This window comes from Eschrichtius robustus, chromosome 11 (assembly GCF_028021215.1).
Source record: "Eschrichtius robustus isolate mEscRob2 chromosome 11, mEscRob2.pri, whole genome shotgun sequence".
Lineage (NCBI taxonomy): Eukaryota > Metazoa > Chordata > Mammalia > Artiodactyla > Eschrichtiidae > Eschrichtius > Eschrichtius robustus.
The window spans coordinates 26008446-26025200 of NC_090834.1; the positions used below are offsets into that span (position 1 = coordinate 26008446).

At 39.7% G+C, this 16755-nt stretch overlaps 1 protein-coding gene across 1 annotated transcript in view; it reads left to right on the forward strand.

Moving 5' to 3' along the window:
• The window catches only part of ALKBH8 (alkB homolog 8, tRNA methyltransferase), a 73925-nt gene extending 66815 nt beyond the window's left edge, over positions 1–7110 (forward strand). The window contains exons 11-12 of the mRNA XM_068554905.1: positions 5019–5168; positions 6174–7110. Coding sequence (XP_068411006.1) covers positions 5019–5168; positions 6174–6731 — 708 coding nt within the window. The 3' untranslated portion in view covers positions 6732–7110. The remainder of the gene's footprint in view (positions 1–5018; positions 5169–6173) is intronic.
• Positions 7111–16755: the final 9645 nt, after the last annotated feature.

The following is a 16755-nucleotide window of genomic DNA, read 5'->3' on the forward strand; positions in this document are numbered from 1 at the left end:
TTTGTTTATATTTTCAAGAACCCTCCCTTCCTCTTTTGTTCTCTTTTGTGATTTGATGACTGTCTTTAGTGTTGTGTTTGGATTGCTTTTTCTTTTGGGTGTGTGTAAGTATTGTAGGCTTTTGGTTTGCGGTTACTTTGAGATTTTGATATAGCAGTCTGTATGTATATATACAAGATTATTTTAAGTTGGTGGTCTCTTAATTTCCAATGCATGTCCAATATCCTGCATTTGTACTGTCCTCACAGTTGCTGGTTTTCGATATCATATGTGTGTGTGGATGATTTCCTACCTTTATTGTATGTTTGCCTTTACCAGTAAGCTTTCCCATTTGTAATTTTCTTGTTTTTAATTGTGGCCTTTTCTTTTCTGCCTAGAGATGTTCCTTTAGCATTTGTTGTAAAGCTGGTCTGGTGGTGCTGAATTCTCTTAGCTTTTGCTTGTCTGTAAAGCTTTTGATTTCTCTGTCACGTCTGAACGAGGGCCTTGAGGGGTAGAATATTCTTGTTTGTAGGTTTTTCCCTTTCATCACTTTAAATATATTGTGCCACTCCCCTCTGGCTTGCAGAGTTTCTGCTGAAAAATCATCTGTAACTTTATGTGGATTCCCTTGTATGTTATTTTTTGCTGCTCCCTTGTTGCTTTTAATATTTTCTCTTTGTCTTGAATTTTTGTCAAGTAGATTAATATGTGTCTCAGCATGTTCCTCCTTGGGTTTATCCTGTATGGGACTCTCTGCACTTCCTGTACTTGGGTGACTTTTTCCTTTCCCGTGTCAGGGAAGTTTTCAGCTATTATCTCTTCCATAATTTTGTCAGGTCCTTTCTCTCTCTCTTCTCCTTCTGGAGCCCCTATAATGCGAATGTTGGTACATTTAATGTTGTCCCAGAGGTCTCTTACATTGTCCTCATTTCTTTTCATTCTTTTTTCTTTATTCTGTTCCATGGCAGTGATTCCACCATTCTATCTTTCCAGTCGCTTATCTGTTCTTCTGCCTCATTTATTCTGCTACTGATTCCTTCTAGTGTATTTTTCATTTTACTTATCGTATTGTTCACCTCTGTTTGTTTGTTCTTTATATCTTTGTTGAATATTTCTAGTATCTTCTCAGTCTGTGCCTCCATTCTTTTCCCCAGATTTTGGATCATCTTTACTATTATTACTCTGAATTCTTTTCCAGGTAGATTGCCTATCTCCACTTTACTTCTAGGGTTTTATCTTGTTCCTTCGTGTCGAACATATTTCTCTGTCATCTCACTTTGTCTAACTTTTTGTGTTTGCAATCTCTGTTCTGCAGGCTGCAGGATTGTAGGTTGTAGGCTGCAGGCGGCAGGATTATAGGTGGGTGACGCTAGTCTAGAGGGTTGTGCAGGCTTCCTGGTCAGCAGGACTGGTGCCTGCCCACTGGTGGGTGGAGCTGGGCCTTGTCCCTCTGGTGGGCAGGGCCATGTCAAGGATGTGTTTAGAGGCGGCTGTGGGCTCAGGAAGAGTTTTGGCAGCCTATCTGCTGATGGGCGGGGCTGTATTCCCTCCCTGTTGGTTGTTTGGCCTGAGGCATCCCAGCACTGGAGCCTACAGGCTGTTGGGTAGTGCCAGGTCTTGGTATCAAAATGACGGCCTCCAGGAGATCTCACACCAATGAGTACTCCCTGCTCCCTCTACCTCTGCCACCAGTGTTTTTATTCCCACAATGAGCCACAGCCGCCACCCCACCCCACCCCTCCAGGATACCTTCCAAGACCAGCAGGTAGTTCTGGCCAGGCTCCTATGAAGTCACCAAGTCCCTGGGTCTTGGTGTGCATGAAACCTTGTGTGCACCCTCTGAGAGTGGAGTTTCTGTTTCCCCCAGTCCTGTGAAGTTCCTGCAATCAAACCCTGCTGGCCTTCAAAGCCAAATGCTCTGAGGGCTCCTCCTCCCAATACCAGGCCCTTAGACTGGGGATCCTGACATGGGACTCAGAACTCTCACTCCTGTGGGAGAACTTTTGTGATATATTTTCCAGTTTGTGGGTCACCCACCCACAGGAATGGGGTTTGATTGTGCTGCAAATGTGCCCCTCCTACTGTCTCTTTGTGGCTTCTTCTTTGTCCTTGGATGTAGAATATCTTTTTTGTTGATTGTTGTTCAGCAATTAGTTGCGATTTTGGTGTTTTCTTGAGAGGACTTTAGTGTTTTTGTGAGAGGAGGTGAACTCAAGTCCTTCTACTCCACCATCTTGTCTCCACCACTCTCAAGAGTTAAGTACATTAATACAAAGAATCTGCTTTAACATATGGTGGGTATTCATTAAAGGCAATTTCATTAGCCTGTTTACCTTTTTGCATATTTTGGATTATTTTCTTCGGATAAATTTTTTGAAGAATGATTATTGGGTGAAAAATTGTGAACATTTTTATCTTCCTTAAAAAATGGTTTGCCAAATTGCTTAATTGCTTTTTAAAATTGGTCTAGCCAATTTGTACTGTCAACAACACTTTATGACAGGAAGTTATATCACAATGCTATCACTGTGGTATACTTTGGTTTTGAAATATTTTTGATACTTTAATAGGAGAAAAGTGAAACCTTGTTTAGTTTGATTACTAAGTTGGATACTTTTTCATTTTTACCAGTACTTCCAGAATTGCATATTTAATATTATGTTGAAGACTTTAAAAATTGTATACAAGTATAAAGTATACATTTTAAGCCCAACCAATATGTGTTTTTATTGTCATTCATCTCCATCCCACATACAGAAATATGTAGCTTTACATGAGTCCCTTACCATTAATGAGTATTTATACATAAGCTATTTTCTGTCCTGTTTTTGACATTATGTAGCATTATTAGGGAGAATTTCAAATATCTGGTACTATCCTTGGTATAAAAGCTTAAGGGAATTTAAAAATAGAAAGGGAAGAGAAAAAAATACTGATGATTTGACTATAGTATATGGAAGATTCAGGCAAAATAAGTGAAACGTGAAAGTACTGAGCCAGGCATGAGTCAGGACTACATTAGACCTGGTACTTTATGACTAAAATTGCCCCTGATTTCATTTGTTGGTGAAAAGGAGTGCTCTGTACAAATAATTGTAAGAGTCTGGCAGGAAGAAGAAGGAAATTTTCTCTAGCTTTTGTTCGGTTGCTCTTCTCCTTGTTCTGTTTTATCTGTGATTCTCAGATAATAACTTCCCTCCTCTGAGTAACTATCAAGCTCTATCTCTGGGGATAGGCACATTGGATTTCTTCTTGTTGACTTTTAACAAGGTATAGCAATCCGTGATAATTGGGCATACTTGAAACTTCTGTTTCCATGAGCTGAATTTTATTGTAATAAAACCTGGCAAGGACCAAAATATAATATGCATATTGTTTGAGTGGTACTGTCATCTTGATATTGTGACTATTGGCATAAGATATGGAAGAAAATAAATAAAAGTAATAGCCAGTTATATATCTTATACAGGTAAAGGGAGCAATTAAGTGGGAGTTGTGCCACTGTTGTTATTAATGGGCCCTTAGTACTTTTCCATCTTAAAATTATATCAAAATGATATTGCTATACTTTACTTCTAGCTTGGTACCTTTTATTATACCTCAGATATTAATGCAGCTGTGGGCTGGAATACTGAAGCTACTTAATATTTATTAGAAACTGAGCAAATTCATATTAGGTATGACTGGCATGGCAGTGTGACTTAATAAGAATTGTTTTGACATGAAGATTCATATCTTTATTCTCAGATGGACTGAGGGAACCCTGATCCCTTAGCAATGATCAATGCTTACTTATAGCAAAAATTCAAATGAGTAAATATAAACCTGAGGTGGCTACTTCTGTTAGATGAAATCTACTTATACATATCTTTATATCTTTATATCTACTTATACATATCTTTCCTCTCTTGTAGAGATTGGGTTAAGAAGAAATATCTGGAGATAATTATTAGTGATTTAACATTCTTTAAGCTCCTCCTATTCCTCCCTCAATTTATATGTGCACATTGCACGAGCTTGTGTGTACTCTCTCTTTCTCTCTGTCTCTCTTTGTTTCTGTCTCTCTCTATATATGGTATTTTTAGAACTAAACAGCAAAGCTGTGTACAAAAACAACAACAAAACTAGAGAGAATATAGGCAGTCCTAGCCCACAAATACTTGCCACAGAACCAGACATATGCATAAGGCATGTTAGGCCTCAGCTGCTTGGGGAGATGAAAGGATGCTGCCAGCTGCCTTCAGTGTTGTCATTCCCATGGAATGGTTTGGTTATACCAAAAGGTTTAATTCAATAGCATTTTACAAATTTTGAATTCAGGTATTTAGCAGAACAAGATTCAATGGCTTTAAAAAATGAAATAAATTATTTAACTTTATTTGGGAAGATTTTATTTTATGATGGTGCAAGTAATACATATTGAAAAGTATAAAGAAGAAGGAAAAAAAGCCATCCTCCTGATATCTGGGTCATTACTGAATAGTTTATATACTAATAAGAGATACCTTAGAACCTCTTATTTGTAGCTTCCCCCAAAAGACTAAATGTCTATGTTTATGCGATAATTTCCATTTTAAAATGTGTGATATTGGACTTCCCTGGTGGTCCAGTGGTTAAGACTCTGTGCTTCCACTGCAGGGGGCGTGGGTTCGATCCCTGGTCAGGGAACTAAGATCCCACATGCCACGTGGCACAGAAAATAAGATACGATAAGATATAAAATAAAATAAAGTATGATATTACAAAAAGATCAAGATTCTGAGTGGTGATTAATTAGATGCCAATTAGGACCTCCCACTTCCACCATTGTTATTTTTATTCTAGTTATTTTGTTTCCATTCACTGAGTTGAATTCTGTTTGATACCTGTTAAGGTAATAAATGCTGCCCTGTAAATTATATAAGCTGACTTTGTACTGGCTGTAAGAACCTATAATATCATGGTCTTAGACCCTTTCACAATGAATATGAAATCTGTCTAATAATTTTATGACATTTAAACAAGTTGTTCTGAAATTCTTCCTTTATCTGTTATAGATTGGCTGTGATCATAGCCAAAACCTTGTGGACATTTGTAGAGAGAAGCATTATCAGGCCTTTGTCTGTGATGCTTTGGCAGTACCAATCCGCAGTGGGTCTTGTGATGCTTGCATCTCCATTGCTGTTATTCACCATTTTGCTACAGCAGTAAGTACTGTCTTTCTTGCTCCAAGAACTTGTAACTAAGTGGCAGGAAATGTTCGTGGATTTTACTGATTTGGACCCCATTTTAGCTTTTCCTTTCTTTCCATTCTCTTTTCTTGTCATACAGTTTACCCCAGTTTTTAAAGAAAGCCTGTGGAATGGAGATGAGTTACATGGGAGCTGTGATTACTTAAGCAGAGGTCTGATGAGACTATGCATTTATTGCTGCACATTTCTGCCTTTTTCCTACCTGAGTCTTACTCATCTTTAAATGTCTTCCTCAAACCCACAGACTCACAGAATTTAGCTGTAAGAGACTTTAAGAGATCATCAGCTCTAGGCCTCTTGAGTATTCTCTCTGTCTCCTCAGCCTCTGAGCTTCTTCTTTATTTCCGTTTCCCATCTTGCTTTCTCGGCTCTCCCTCTCATTCCTGACATCTGAGTCTCATGTTCTTCCCATTCTATTTTTCTTCTTTTCCTGTTCTTTTTTTCAAAACTCAGGTATTTATCTGGTAGTAGTATGCTGATGCTTTTAATTAGTCACTCTGCTTCTAATTTTAAAATAAGTGAATTTAATATTTTATATTTTTCTTATAGGAAAAAAATCTTATTATTCCTAGGTGTTACTCGTTTCCCCCAATCTAAGCAATAACATTATAGATCCCTTTGTGCTGGAGTTCCTGGCCATTTCAGTATATCTTATGATCTCAACTGAATTTCAAACAAAGCAGAAAACCCTCTATGCCTCTGTATTATTATCAGAAAGAAAAAAAAGTTTTCCCCTGTTTATCAACACTTTTTTTCCTCTCAATTGCAGAGCAAAATTCTCCTTTTTTCCCCCTTTTTTTAAACCCTAAGATTTGTTTTATGTTTGATTTTCTGTACTGTCCATCTTAATTGAAAATAGTCCTATAGTTAGTTATATTTTCCTGTTTCGTCTCTGTATCTCTTTCTCACTGATAAATGTCAATATGGTTTTTTGTTTATTTTTTTGTTTGTTTTAACTAGGAGCGTAGAGTGGCAGCTCTCCAAGAACTTGTTCGACTCCTAAGACCTGGTGGGAAGGCACTCATCTATGTTTGGGCAATGGAACAAGAATATAATAAGAAGAAGTCCAAGTATCTTAGAGAAAACAGAATTAGCCAAGGAAAGAAAGAGGAGATCAGCAGTGATACATCAGTGCAAGAGTTGCTTGTGAAGCAGATGCCTGATGTGAGCAATCAAGATTCAGCACCTTCTGTCCCCTCCATTAATGACTTTCAGGATAGAGGATGTAATTCAAGGGAAGTTACTAATTCCAAGTTGCCTATTCACACTAACAGGACTTCTTTTCATTCTCAAGATGTACTGGTTCCCTGGCACCTTAAGGAAAATCCTGGTAAGGGCAAGCCTATTGAGCCATTTGGACCATTAGGATCCCATGACCCAGGTCCTGTGTTTCATCGTTACTACCATGTGTTCTGTGAGGGAGAAATGGAAGCTGCCTGCCAGACTTTGAGTAATATCAGCATACTGCAAAGTTACTATGATCAGGGGAACTGGTGTGTGATTCTTCAAAAGGTCTGATCATCTCTATGAACATATATACAGGGAATAAATGCTCAGCTTTTTTTTAAAAAAGGAGATTAAATTACCTGTATTATTAGTTAAAGAGAAACCGTGTGGAAAAGTATCAAAGGAGAGTGCCTGAGAGAAATTGTAAGTAGAGATTAGTTAGGAAATATTTGGTCTACTACTGTTGCTGACATCATTTAATCCATAAATGTAGGCTTCTCCTATAGGGAGTAACAGGGATGGTTTTTAAAAGTGATTGAAGTAGTTTGTGAAATATTTGGGATCCTAGGGTAAGTAAGAGCACAGCATTTTGAAGATAAACTTTTTTTATAAAGTGTTACTAAATGAACTAAATCATATAGAATCTTAGTGAAGTAATCACATAACATTTTATCAATAATAAAGAAAATATTCCTGTTCAGTAGAAAATTGCCTGAAGTTTTATCTGTGATTGTTAGCTCAGTAAAATCATAGATGATAACCACTCTGTCACTACACCTTACTAGCACAGGGCTTGACACATAGTAGGTACTCAGTAAAATTTTAGTCATTTGGATAGTACCCATATATTAATGTAGGAACTTTCATCCAGTAAATACTTATTGAACCTCTACTGTGTACCAGTTACTATTTTAAGTTCTGGAAGGGGAACAGTGAACAAGAAAAAAACAAAGGCCATGCCCTCATGGACTTACATTCTAGAAGGAAAGGCAGACAATAAGCAAACAGATACGGGTGATAAATGCTGTGGAAAAAAATAAAAACAGGAGGGGGTTTCACCTGAGAACAAAAAGTTATTTTTAAAGGGCTGAAATAACTACTAATCCTGACTATAGTTATTACCAAGAGTTAATTGGTATTCCTAATGCATTGATCTGGGTGCTAAAGGCAACCCAAATATGCTCTTTTTTTTTTTTTTTTGGCTGAGCGGCATGTAGGATCTTAGTTCCCCGACCAGGGATCAAATCCTCACCCCCTTAACCACTGGACCGCCAAGGAAGTCCCAGCAAATATGCTCTTTTATTTTTTAAATTTTTTAAAATAAATTTATTTATTCATTTAATTTTTGGCTGCATTGGGTCTTCGCTGCTGCATGCCGGTTTTCTCTAGTTGCTGAGAGCAGGGGCTACTCTTTGTTGCGGTGCACGGAATTCTTATTGTGGTGGCTTCTCTTGTTGTGGAGCACGGGCTCTAGGCGCATGGGCTTCAGTAGTTGTGGCACACAGGCTTCAGTAGTTGTGGCACACGGGCTTCAGTAGTTGTGGCTCGTGGGCTCTAGAGCGCAGGCTCAGTAGTTGTGGCGCAAGGACTTAGTTGCTCCGCAGCATGTGGGATCTTCCCAGACCAGGTCTCGAACCCGTGTTCCCTGCATTGGCAGGCGGATTCTTAACCACTGCACCACCAGGGAAGCCCCGCAAATATGATCTTTTAACTCCTTTATTTAAATAGCAAAACTTAGAATTGTCAGTTAGACCTAATTATGCCCTGATAGCCAAAGCTATGTTGTCATTATTGGGTATTTCTAGTTCTTTCGTAGTTTGTTCCAGTCCAGTGCAATCAGGGATTATGTTTTACCTACATATATGCCATAGTTACCCAGTTAACATACCTTAGGTCAAGCTTCCAGGGGGAACAGAGGTCAAATTATCATGCAGAAGGGAAAACATTTTGGTTTATTCTTAATACTGTACTCAGCATGCATTGCTTTGTAGTAGTAATGCTTTGGACTACCTAAAGAAAAAACGCTGTCTGTGAATGATGGCTGTGCAGGCAATTATATATCTTGTTACTGTATGTTAGTGATGCTAATCTTCAACATCAAGCTTTCAAAACAGTAGTGATCAAAAATAAGTCTTAGGTGAGACACTGATTATTTTGTTGTGGAATTTCCGAATAAGATTATAATTGTTCACTATAGATGAATTTGTAAGGTTCATGATATGGGAAGAAAGAATTGCAGGGCTAAAAATAGTTTTATTTCTGATATACATTCTAGAACTTTACATCACAATTTGAAGTTTAACACATACTAATACATTTTAACATCTAGATGAAATAGATGATTTGCTTTTTTTAATGTTTAAAGAGTAAGGTAATAATTTTATTTTAAATATTTGTATTTACATAAGAAAACTTTTTTTTTTTTTTAGAAAACTCTTTAAAATTAAGGTGAAATTTTAGATATAGCTTTTTAAATGACAGAGAGTATAGATAGTTTTTCAAAATTCTATTAGAAAAAATTAAGACCCCTGCTGGGGACCACGGACACTCACAGAAGGCATGGTCAGATTTCCACCAGCCTGGCAGTGATTGACATTTACACGTCTCCACACTAGAAAGGGTGGGTTTGCAGGTATCTCAAACACTTCACTAGCTACTCCAAATCCTGCGTACAAGTTCCATACACTGAAAGAACAATCTGTGTAAAACTTTGTTCATCTAGCTTATTAGAAACGCATATATTTTCTATCTGGGAAACTAGCATTTTCTTACAGTATTAAAAGCCTTCAGTCTTACTCACCTTTAGAACTCGAAGCTTGACACAGCTTTAAAGTACCTCGAGAAAGAACAGTTGTACAGATCTCTGAAAAACTATATTATTATACATACACCACACTTCAAATATATCTTATACTCAATGAAAGAACAAAGTGCATAGTACTTATTTCTTATGTTAGGAAACAATTGGCCGCATTCTCCTTCTATGAAAATCATGTTTACCTATGCCCAGTGAAAGGATTCTGCTTTCAATTGGAGAGAGCACAGTAAGTGGAGATCAACATCCCTTAAGAATAATAAGTGCTGGATACACATAGGTAAACCACAAGATATAAAATTGTTAGAAAAACTTTGTGCTTGGTAGCTTGGTAACAAGTTCTTCTGGTTACTCTAAGGAACTCTTCATTGTCCAGTGGTTGAAGAAGCCTTGATCCCATTATCTTCTCCATGAGCTACTGCATACAGGAAGACTCAAGGTAGCCTATACAAACAAAAGAGTTCCTAGTCTAGGAAATCAAACACTGCCTGCTTCAGCCACCTGGGTTGAGTTCCATCCCCTTTGCCTCAAAGTTCTTTCATCTACCTAGTGAGAAACATATACATTTACAGAATGAGAAACAAGCCTCTCTGTAGAGTGCAAAAGCCTCCCCCCCCTCCTCAGTTTATTTGACCGTGGAACAGAGAGCTCCACCGCAGCTTGCAAGGACAGGTGGGACAACTAACTTTGCAGGTCTCCCAAACATTTCAGCAGCTGCTCCAAATCCCGGGTACAAGTTCCACACCCTCCATGAACAATCTGTATAAAACCTACTCCTACTAGCGTGTAAGAAAAGCTTCCATTTTCTCTAAGGGAAACAAGGCCTTTCCTGCGGTGTGAAAGGCCTTCACTCCCATGGGTTTGTAGAACAATGCACTCTGGGTGGGCTTGTTAGTTCCTATAGGAGAAGCAATAGGACAGATCTCTTCAATAGTCCATTTCCTGCATCCACACGTCAAGTGTATCTTATGCTCCAAGAACGAACATGGTGCGCAGCACTCCTTTCTTATGGTAAGAAACAACTTTCTGACATTTCTTATAGAAGACTCATGCATGATGACGCCACCTGAAAATCTTTTCCTTTCAATCCCATTGACACCACGTACCTTGAAGTGCAACGTGATGTAAGAGACACAAAGACTTGATTTACAAGTTTATGGAACCACGTTAAGTGAGACATGATCTAAGAAACACAAATACTAGATTCACAAGTGTTAGGATGAAATGCATGTTTTACCCCAAAAAACGACTTCCCTAGAGAAAGAACACGGTCACACCCACAAAAATATTCCTTCTGTGTGCTTGGTTTAAAAAAAAATCTTGTGGGGACTATGGGAGACTGCGTTGTATGAGGGTTGAAGAGGCCTATGGCTTCTTCAGTGGGTCAGTGAGGCACTTTCAGGAGGTGAGACACCAGGTATCCTAATGGAACACTGAAGTTACACATCTGTGTACTAAGGGACTACATTCCTCAGCTGCTTGGGTTAAGGCCCGTATCCTGAAACAAGTGTGCCTCATGAATTCTTTCCTTGGAACTCGTGAGACATACCATACCATGCAGTTCCGAACACAAGGAAACCAGCATTTCCTGGTCGTTTAACAGGTTAGCATTTCTACTAGGCCGTTGGACAAGGAGCTCCAGGCAGCTCCCAGTGAAAGTTTAGAAAGGTAGTGTTGCAGGTCTACTGCCATTAGCCCACTGCTCCAGGTTCCGTCTGTAAGGTGCATTCAGTGAGGAACCATAAACTCTACAACTTCACGCATATTGCTCGTAAGGAACATGCACATTTTCTCTACGGTAAAGAAGTCTTTTCCTGCAGTCTGAGAGTCTTGGACTCCTATTCCTTATTAGAAAACCGAGTTTGGCACAGCGTTCAAAGGACCCCTTCCATAAACACCGTACATATCTCTAAAAGAATATAATCCATGTGTCCCCCTTCATCTACATCTTACCCTTCAAGAAACGCACAAGAGTTCTGGCTTGATGGTAAGAAACAATGGGCTTCCTTCTCCTTCTATAGATATCCCGTTTCCGTGGGCCCCGTGAAAGGCTCTGGCTTTCAACGGTATAGAGCATACCGACGGGCATGGAACATCGCTAAACAATGAGAAATGCGAGATACACAACAACTTGCTTCTGAGAAACACGTATGTTTACAGGACAAAAAACAAGCCTTTTCGTAGAGCCCGAAAGTCTCCACTGCTGAGCTTCTTTAGCTCTGGAACAGAGAGCTTACCACAGCTTACTAGGACAGGTAGGAAAACTAGGTTTGCAGGTCTTGCAAGCATTTCAGCACCTATCCAAATCGTGAGTACAAGGTCCACAGCCTGCATAAAACTTAGTTTTACTAGAGTGTACGAAACACTTCCATTTTCTCTAAGGGAAACAAGGCCTTTCCTGCGGTGTGAAAGGCCCTCACTCCCATTGCTCTGGGGAACAATGTGCTCTGAGCAGGCTTGATGGTTCCTACAGGAGAAGCAGTAGGACAGATGTCTGCCCTGGTATATTTGCTGCATCCACACCTCGAGTGTGTATTACGCTCCATGAACCAACACGGTTCGCAGTACTCCTTTCTGATGGTAAGAAACAACAGCCGACATTTCTTATAGGAGACTCGTGCATGATGAGGCTGCCTGAAAGTCTTTTCCTTTCAATCCCATTGACACCACGTAGCTTTAATGCCACGTGATGTGACACAATGACTGCATTTACAAGTTTATAAAACCACGTTCATTGCGACTTGAGCTAAGAAACACAAATGCTACATTGACAAGTGTTAGGATGAAATGCCTATATTCCCCCCCCCCCAACACACACACACCAAAATAACTTCCCTAGAGAAAGAACCTGGTCACGTCCCCAAAAATATTTCTGCTGTGTGCTTGGTTAAAAAAAAGAAAATCTCCTGGGGACTATGGGAGACTCTATGCTGTATGCGGATTAAAGGGACTTATAGCCACTTCAGTGGGTCAGTGAGGCACTTCTGGGAGGTGAGAAGCCAGGTGTCCTAATGAAACCCTAGTGTTACACTGCTGGGACCTAAGGCATGACATTCCTCAGCCACATGGGTTAAGGTCCCCGTCCAAAAACAGCAGTGTGCCAAAAGAGTTCTTTTCATGGAGCTCGTTAGACATACCATAGAATGAAGTACCAAAGAGAAGGAAACCCGCCTTTCCCCATGGTTTAAGAGGTTAGCATTCCTACTAGGCCATTGAACATGGAGCTCCAGTCAGCTCCCAGTGAAAGTTCAGAAGGGTAGTGTTACAGGTCTCGCATGCATTTCAGCGCTTGTCCAAATCGCGATACAAGTACCACAACCTGCATGAACAGCCTGCACAAAACCTAGGTTTACTAGAGTTTACCAAATGCTTCCATTTTCTCTAAGGGAAAAGATGCCTTTCCTGTGGTGTGAAAGGCCTTCAATCCCATTGCTTTGGAGAACAATGCAGTCAGGGCAGGCTTGATGGTTCCTATAGGAGAAGCAGTTGGACAGATGTCTGCCCCGGTATATTTACTGCATCCACACTTCGAGTGTGTCTTACATTCCATGAACCAACATGGTGCACAGTACTTCTTTCTGATGGTAAGAAACAACAGCTGACATTTCTTATAGGAGAATCGTGCATGATGAGGTCACCTGAAAGTTTTTTCCTTTCAATACCCTGGACACTACGTAGCTTCAAAGTCACGTGATGTAAGCGACACAATGACTGCATTAAAAAGTTTATGGAACCACGTTCAGTATGGCATGAGCTCAAAAAACAAATGCTAGATTGACAAGTGTTAGGATGAAACGCCTATGTTCTCCTCCCCTAAAATAACTTCCCTAGAGAAAGAACATGCTGACATCTCCCAAAACATTTCTACTGTGTGCTTGGCTAAAAAAAAAGGAAATCTCCTGGGCACTAAGGTAGACGCTACGCTGTACATGGGTTGAAGAGGCTTATAGCCACTTCGGTGGGTCAGTGAGGAACTTCTGGGAGGTGACACGCCAGTTCACCTAATGGAACCCTAGTGTTACACTTCTGGGACCTAAGGCATGACATTCCTCAGCCACTTGGGTTAAGGTCCTTCTCCAGAAACAACAGTGTGTCCAACGAGTTCTTTTCCTGGAGCTCGTGAGACATAATATACCATGCAGTACCAAAGAGAAGGAAACCCGCCTTTTCCCGTGGTTTAAGAGGTTAGCATTCCTACTAGGCCGTTGAACACGGAGCTCTAGTCAGCTCCCAGTGAAACTTTAGAAGGATAGTTTTGCAGGTCTCTCCGCCATTAGCCTGCTTCTCCAGTGTTAAGATCAGGAACGAGAAAATGTTGCCCACTCTTACCACTATTATTCAACATAGTTTTGGAAGTTTTAGCCACAGCAATCAGAGAAGAAAACAAAATAAAAGGAATCCAAATTGGAAAAGAATAAGTAAAACTGTCACTATTTGCAGATGACATGATACTATACATAGAGAATCCTAAAGACTTTACCAAAAAACCACTAGAGCTAATCAATGAATTCGGTAAAGTAGGAGGATACAAAATTAATGCACAAAAATCTCTTGCATTCCTGTACACTACTGATGAAAAATCTGAAAGAGAAATTAAGGAAGCACTCCCATTTACCATTGTAAAAAAACAAAAACAAAAACAAAACACCTAGCAATAAACCTACCTAAGGGGACAGAAGACCTGTATGCAGAAAACTATAAGACTTTATTACTTAAGTAATTAAAGATGATACAGATAGAAAGATATACCACATTCTTGGATTGGAAGAATCAACATTGTGAAAATGACTATACTACCCAAAGCAATCTACAGATAAAAGGCAATCCCTATCAAAAAAACAAAGGCATTTTTCACAGAACTAGAACAAAAAATTTCACAATTTGTATGGAAACAAAAAAGACCCTGAATAGCTAAACAATCCTGAGAAAGATGCAGATGAAGGAATCAGGCTGCCTGACTTCAGACTATACTACAAAGCTACAGTAATCAAGACAATATGGTACTGGCACAAAAACAGAAATATACATCAATGGAACAGGATAGAAAGCCCAGAGATAAACCCATGAACATATGGTCACCTTATTTTTGATAAAGGAGGAAGAATACACAAGGGAGAAAAGAGAGCCTCTTCAATAAGTGGAGCATGGAAAACTGTACAGCTACATGTAAAAGAATGAAATTAGAACACTTCCTAACACCATAAAGAAAAATAAACTCAAAATGGATTAAACACCTAAATGTAATGCAAGACACTATAAAACACTTAGAAGAAAACAGGCAAAACACTCTATGACATAAATCACAGCAAGATCCTTTTTGACCCACCTCCTAGAGAAATGGAAATAAAAACAACAATAAACAAATGGGACCTAATGAAAGCTAAAAGCTTTTGTACAGCAAAGGAAACCATAAACAAGACAAAAAGACAACCCTCAGAATGGGAGAAAATATTTGCAAATGAAGCAACTGACAATGATTAATCTCCAAAATATATAAGGAGCACATGCAGCTCAATATCAGAAAGCAAGCAACCCAATCCAAAAATGGGCAGAAGACCTAAACAGACATTTCTCCAAAGAAGATATACAGATTGCCAACAAACACATGAAAGAATGCTCAACATCATTAATCATTAGAGAAATGCAAATCAAAACTACAATGAGGTATTACCTCACACAAGTCAGAATGGCCATCATGAAAAAATCTAGAAACAATAAATGCTGGAGAGGGTGTGGAGAAAAGGGAACCCTCTTGCACTGTTGGTTGGAATGTAAATTGATATGGAGCCACTATGGAGAACAGTATGGAAGTTCCTTAAAAAACTAAAAATAGAAAAACCATACCATCCAGCAATCCCGCTACTGGGCATATACTCTGAGAAACCATGATTCAAAAAGAGTCATGTACCACAATGTTCATTGCAGCTCTATTTACAATACCCAGGACATGGAAGCAACCTAAGTGTCCATCGACAGATGAATGGATAAAGATGTGGCACATATATACAACGGAATATTACTCAGCCATACAAAGAAACAAAATTCAGTTATTTTTAGTGAGGAGGATGACCTAGAGTCTTTCATACAGAGTGAAGTAAATCAGAAAGAGAAAAACAAATACCGTATGCTAACACATATACATGGAATCTAAAAAAAAGAAAAGAAAAAAAAATGGTTAAGAAGAACCTAGGGGCAGGACAGGACTAAAGACGCAAATGGAGAGAAAGGACTTGAGGACAAGGGGAGAGGGAAGGGTAAGCTGGAACGAAGTGAGAGAGTGGAATGGACTTATATATACTACTAAGGGTAAAATAGGTAGCCTAGTGGGAAGCAGCCGCATAACACAGGGACATCAGCTCAGTGTTTTGTGACCACCTAGGGGGTGGGATAAGTAGGGTGGGAAGGAGACGCAAGAGGGAGGAGATATTGGGATATATGTATATGTATGTGCTTCACTTTGTTATAAACCAGATTTATACTGCAAAAAGATGTTAAAAAATAAAATTAAAAAATCAAAGGGGGCAGGCCGCTCTCTAATGATGAAAAAACAAAAGGGTCATGTTACAGGTCTCTCTGCCATTGGCACACTGCTCAGCTATCACCTGTAAGGTGCATTCAGTGAAGAACCATAAACTCTACAATTTCCTGCACCTTGTTGTTTAGGAACAGCACATTCCCTCAGGGAATGAGAAATCTTTCTTGCAGCCTGCCAGGCTCGGACTCCTACTCCTTTTCCGAACAGCGAGTTTGGCATAGCGTTCAAATGACCCCTTCCCTCAATGCCGTACACACTTCTTAAAGAACATAATCCCTGTGTGCCCATTTGTTACATCTTACTTCCTATGAAACACAAAGGACTTGTAGCTTGATGGGATGAATCAATGGCCGTCCTCCTTCTTCTATGAATATCCCGTTTCCAAAAGCCCCATGAAACGTTCTTGCTTTCAAAGATATGGATCATACCGACCGGCACCAAACACCGATAAACGAGGAGAAATAAAAGATACAGAATATGCTCCTGAGGAACAGGTACATTTACTGCACGAAAAGCAAGCCTCTTTGTGGAGTCCAATATCCTCCCCAGCTCAGCTATTTTACCATGGGACAGAGTGCTAACCACTGCTTACATGGACAGCTAGGAAAAGCAGGTTTGCAGGTCTCGCCTGCATTTCAGAGCCGAAATAAATTGCGTGGACATAATCCACAACCTACCTGAACGTTCTACAGAAAACCGAGTTTTAAGAGAGGGTAGGAAAAGCTTTGATGTTCTCTCAGGGGAAAGAGGCCATGGCTGCGGTGTGAACGGCCTTCACTGTCATTTTTTGGAGCACCGTGCTCTCTAGGCAGGCAGGATAGTTCCTAGAGGAGAAGCATTTGAACAGACGTCTGCCCTGGTATACTTCCTACATCCGGACATCGAGTGTATCTTTCCTACGCTCCAGGCACCACCACGGTGCACAGAACTCCTCTGGATGGCGAGAAACAAGACGCAACATTTCT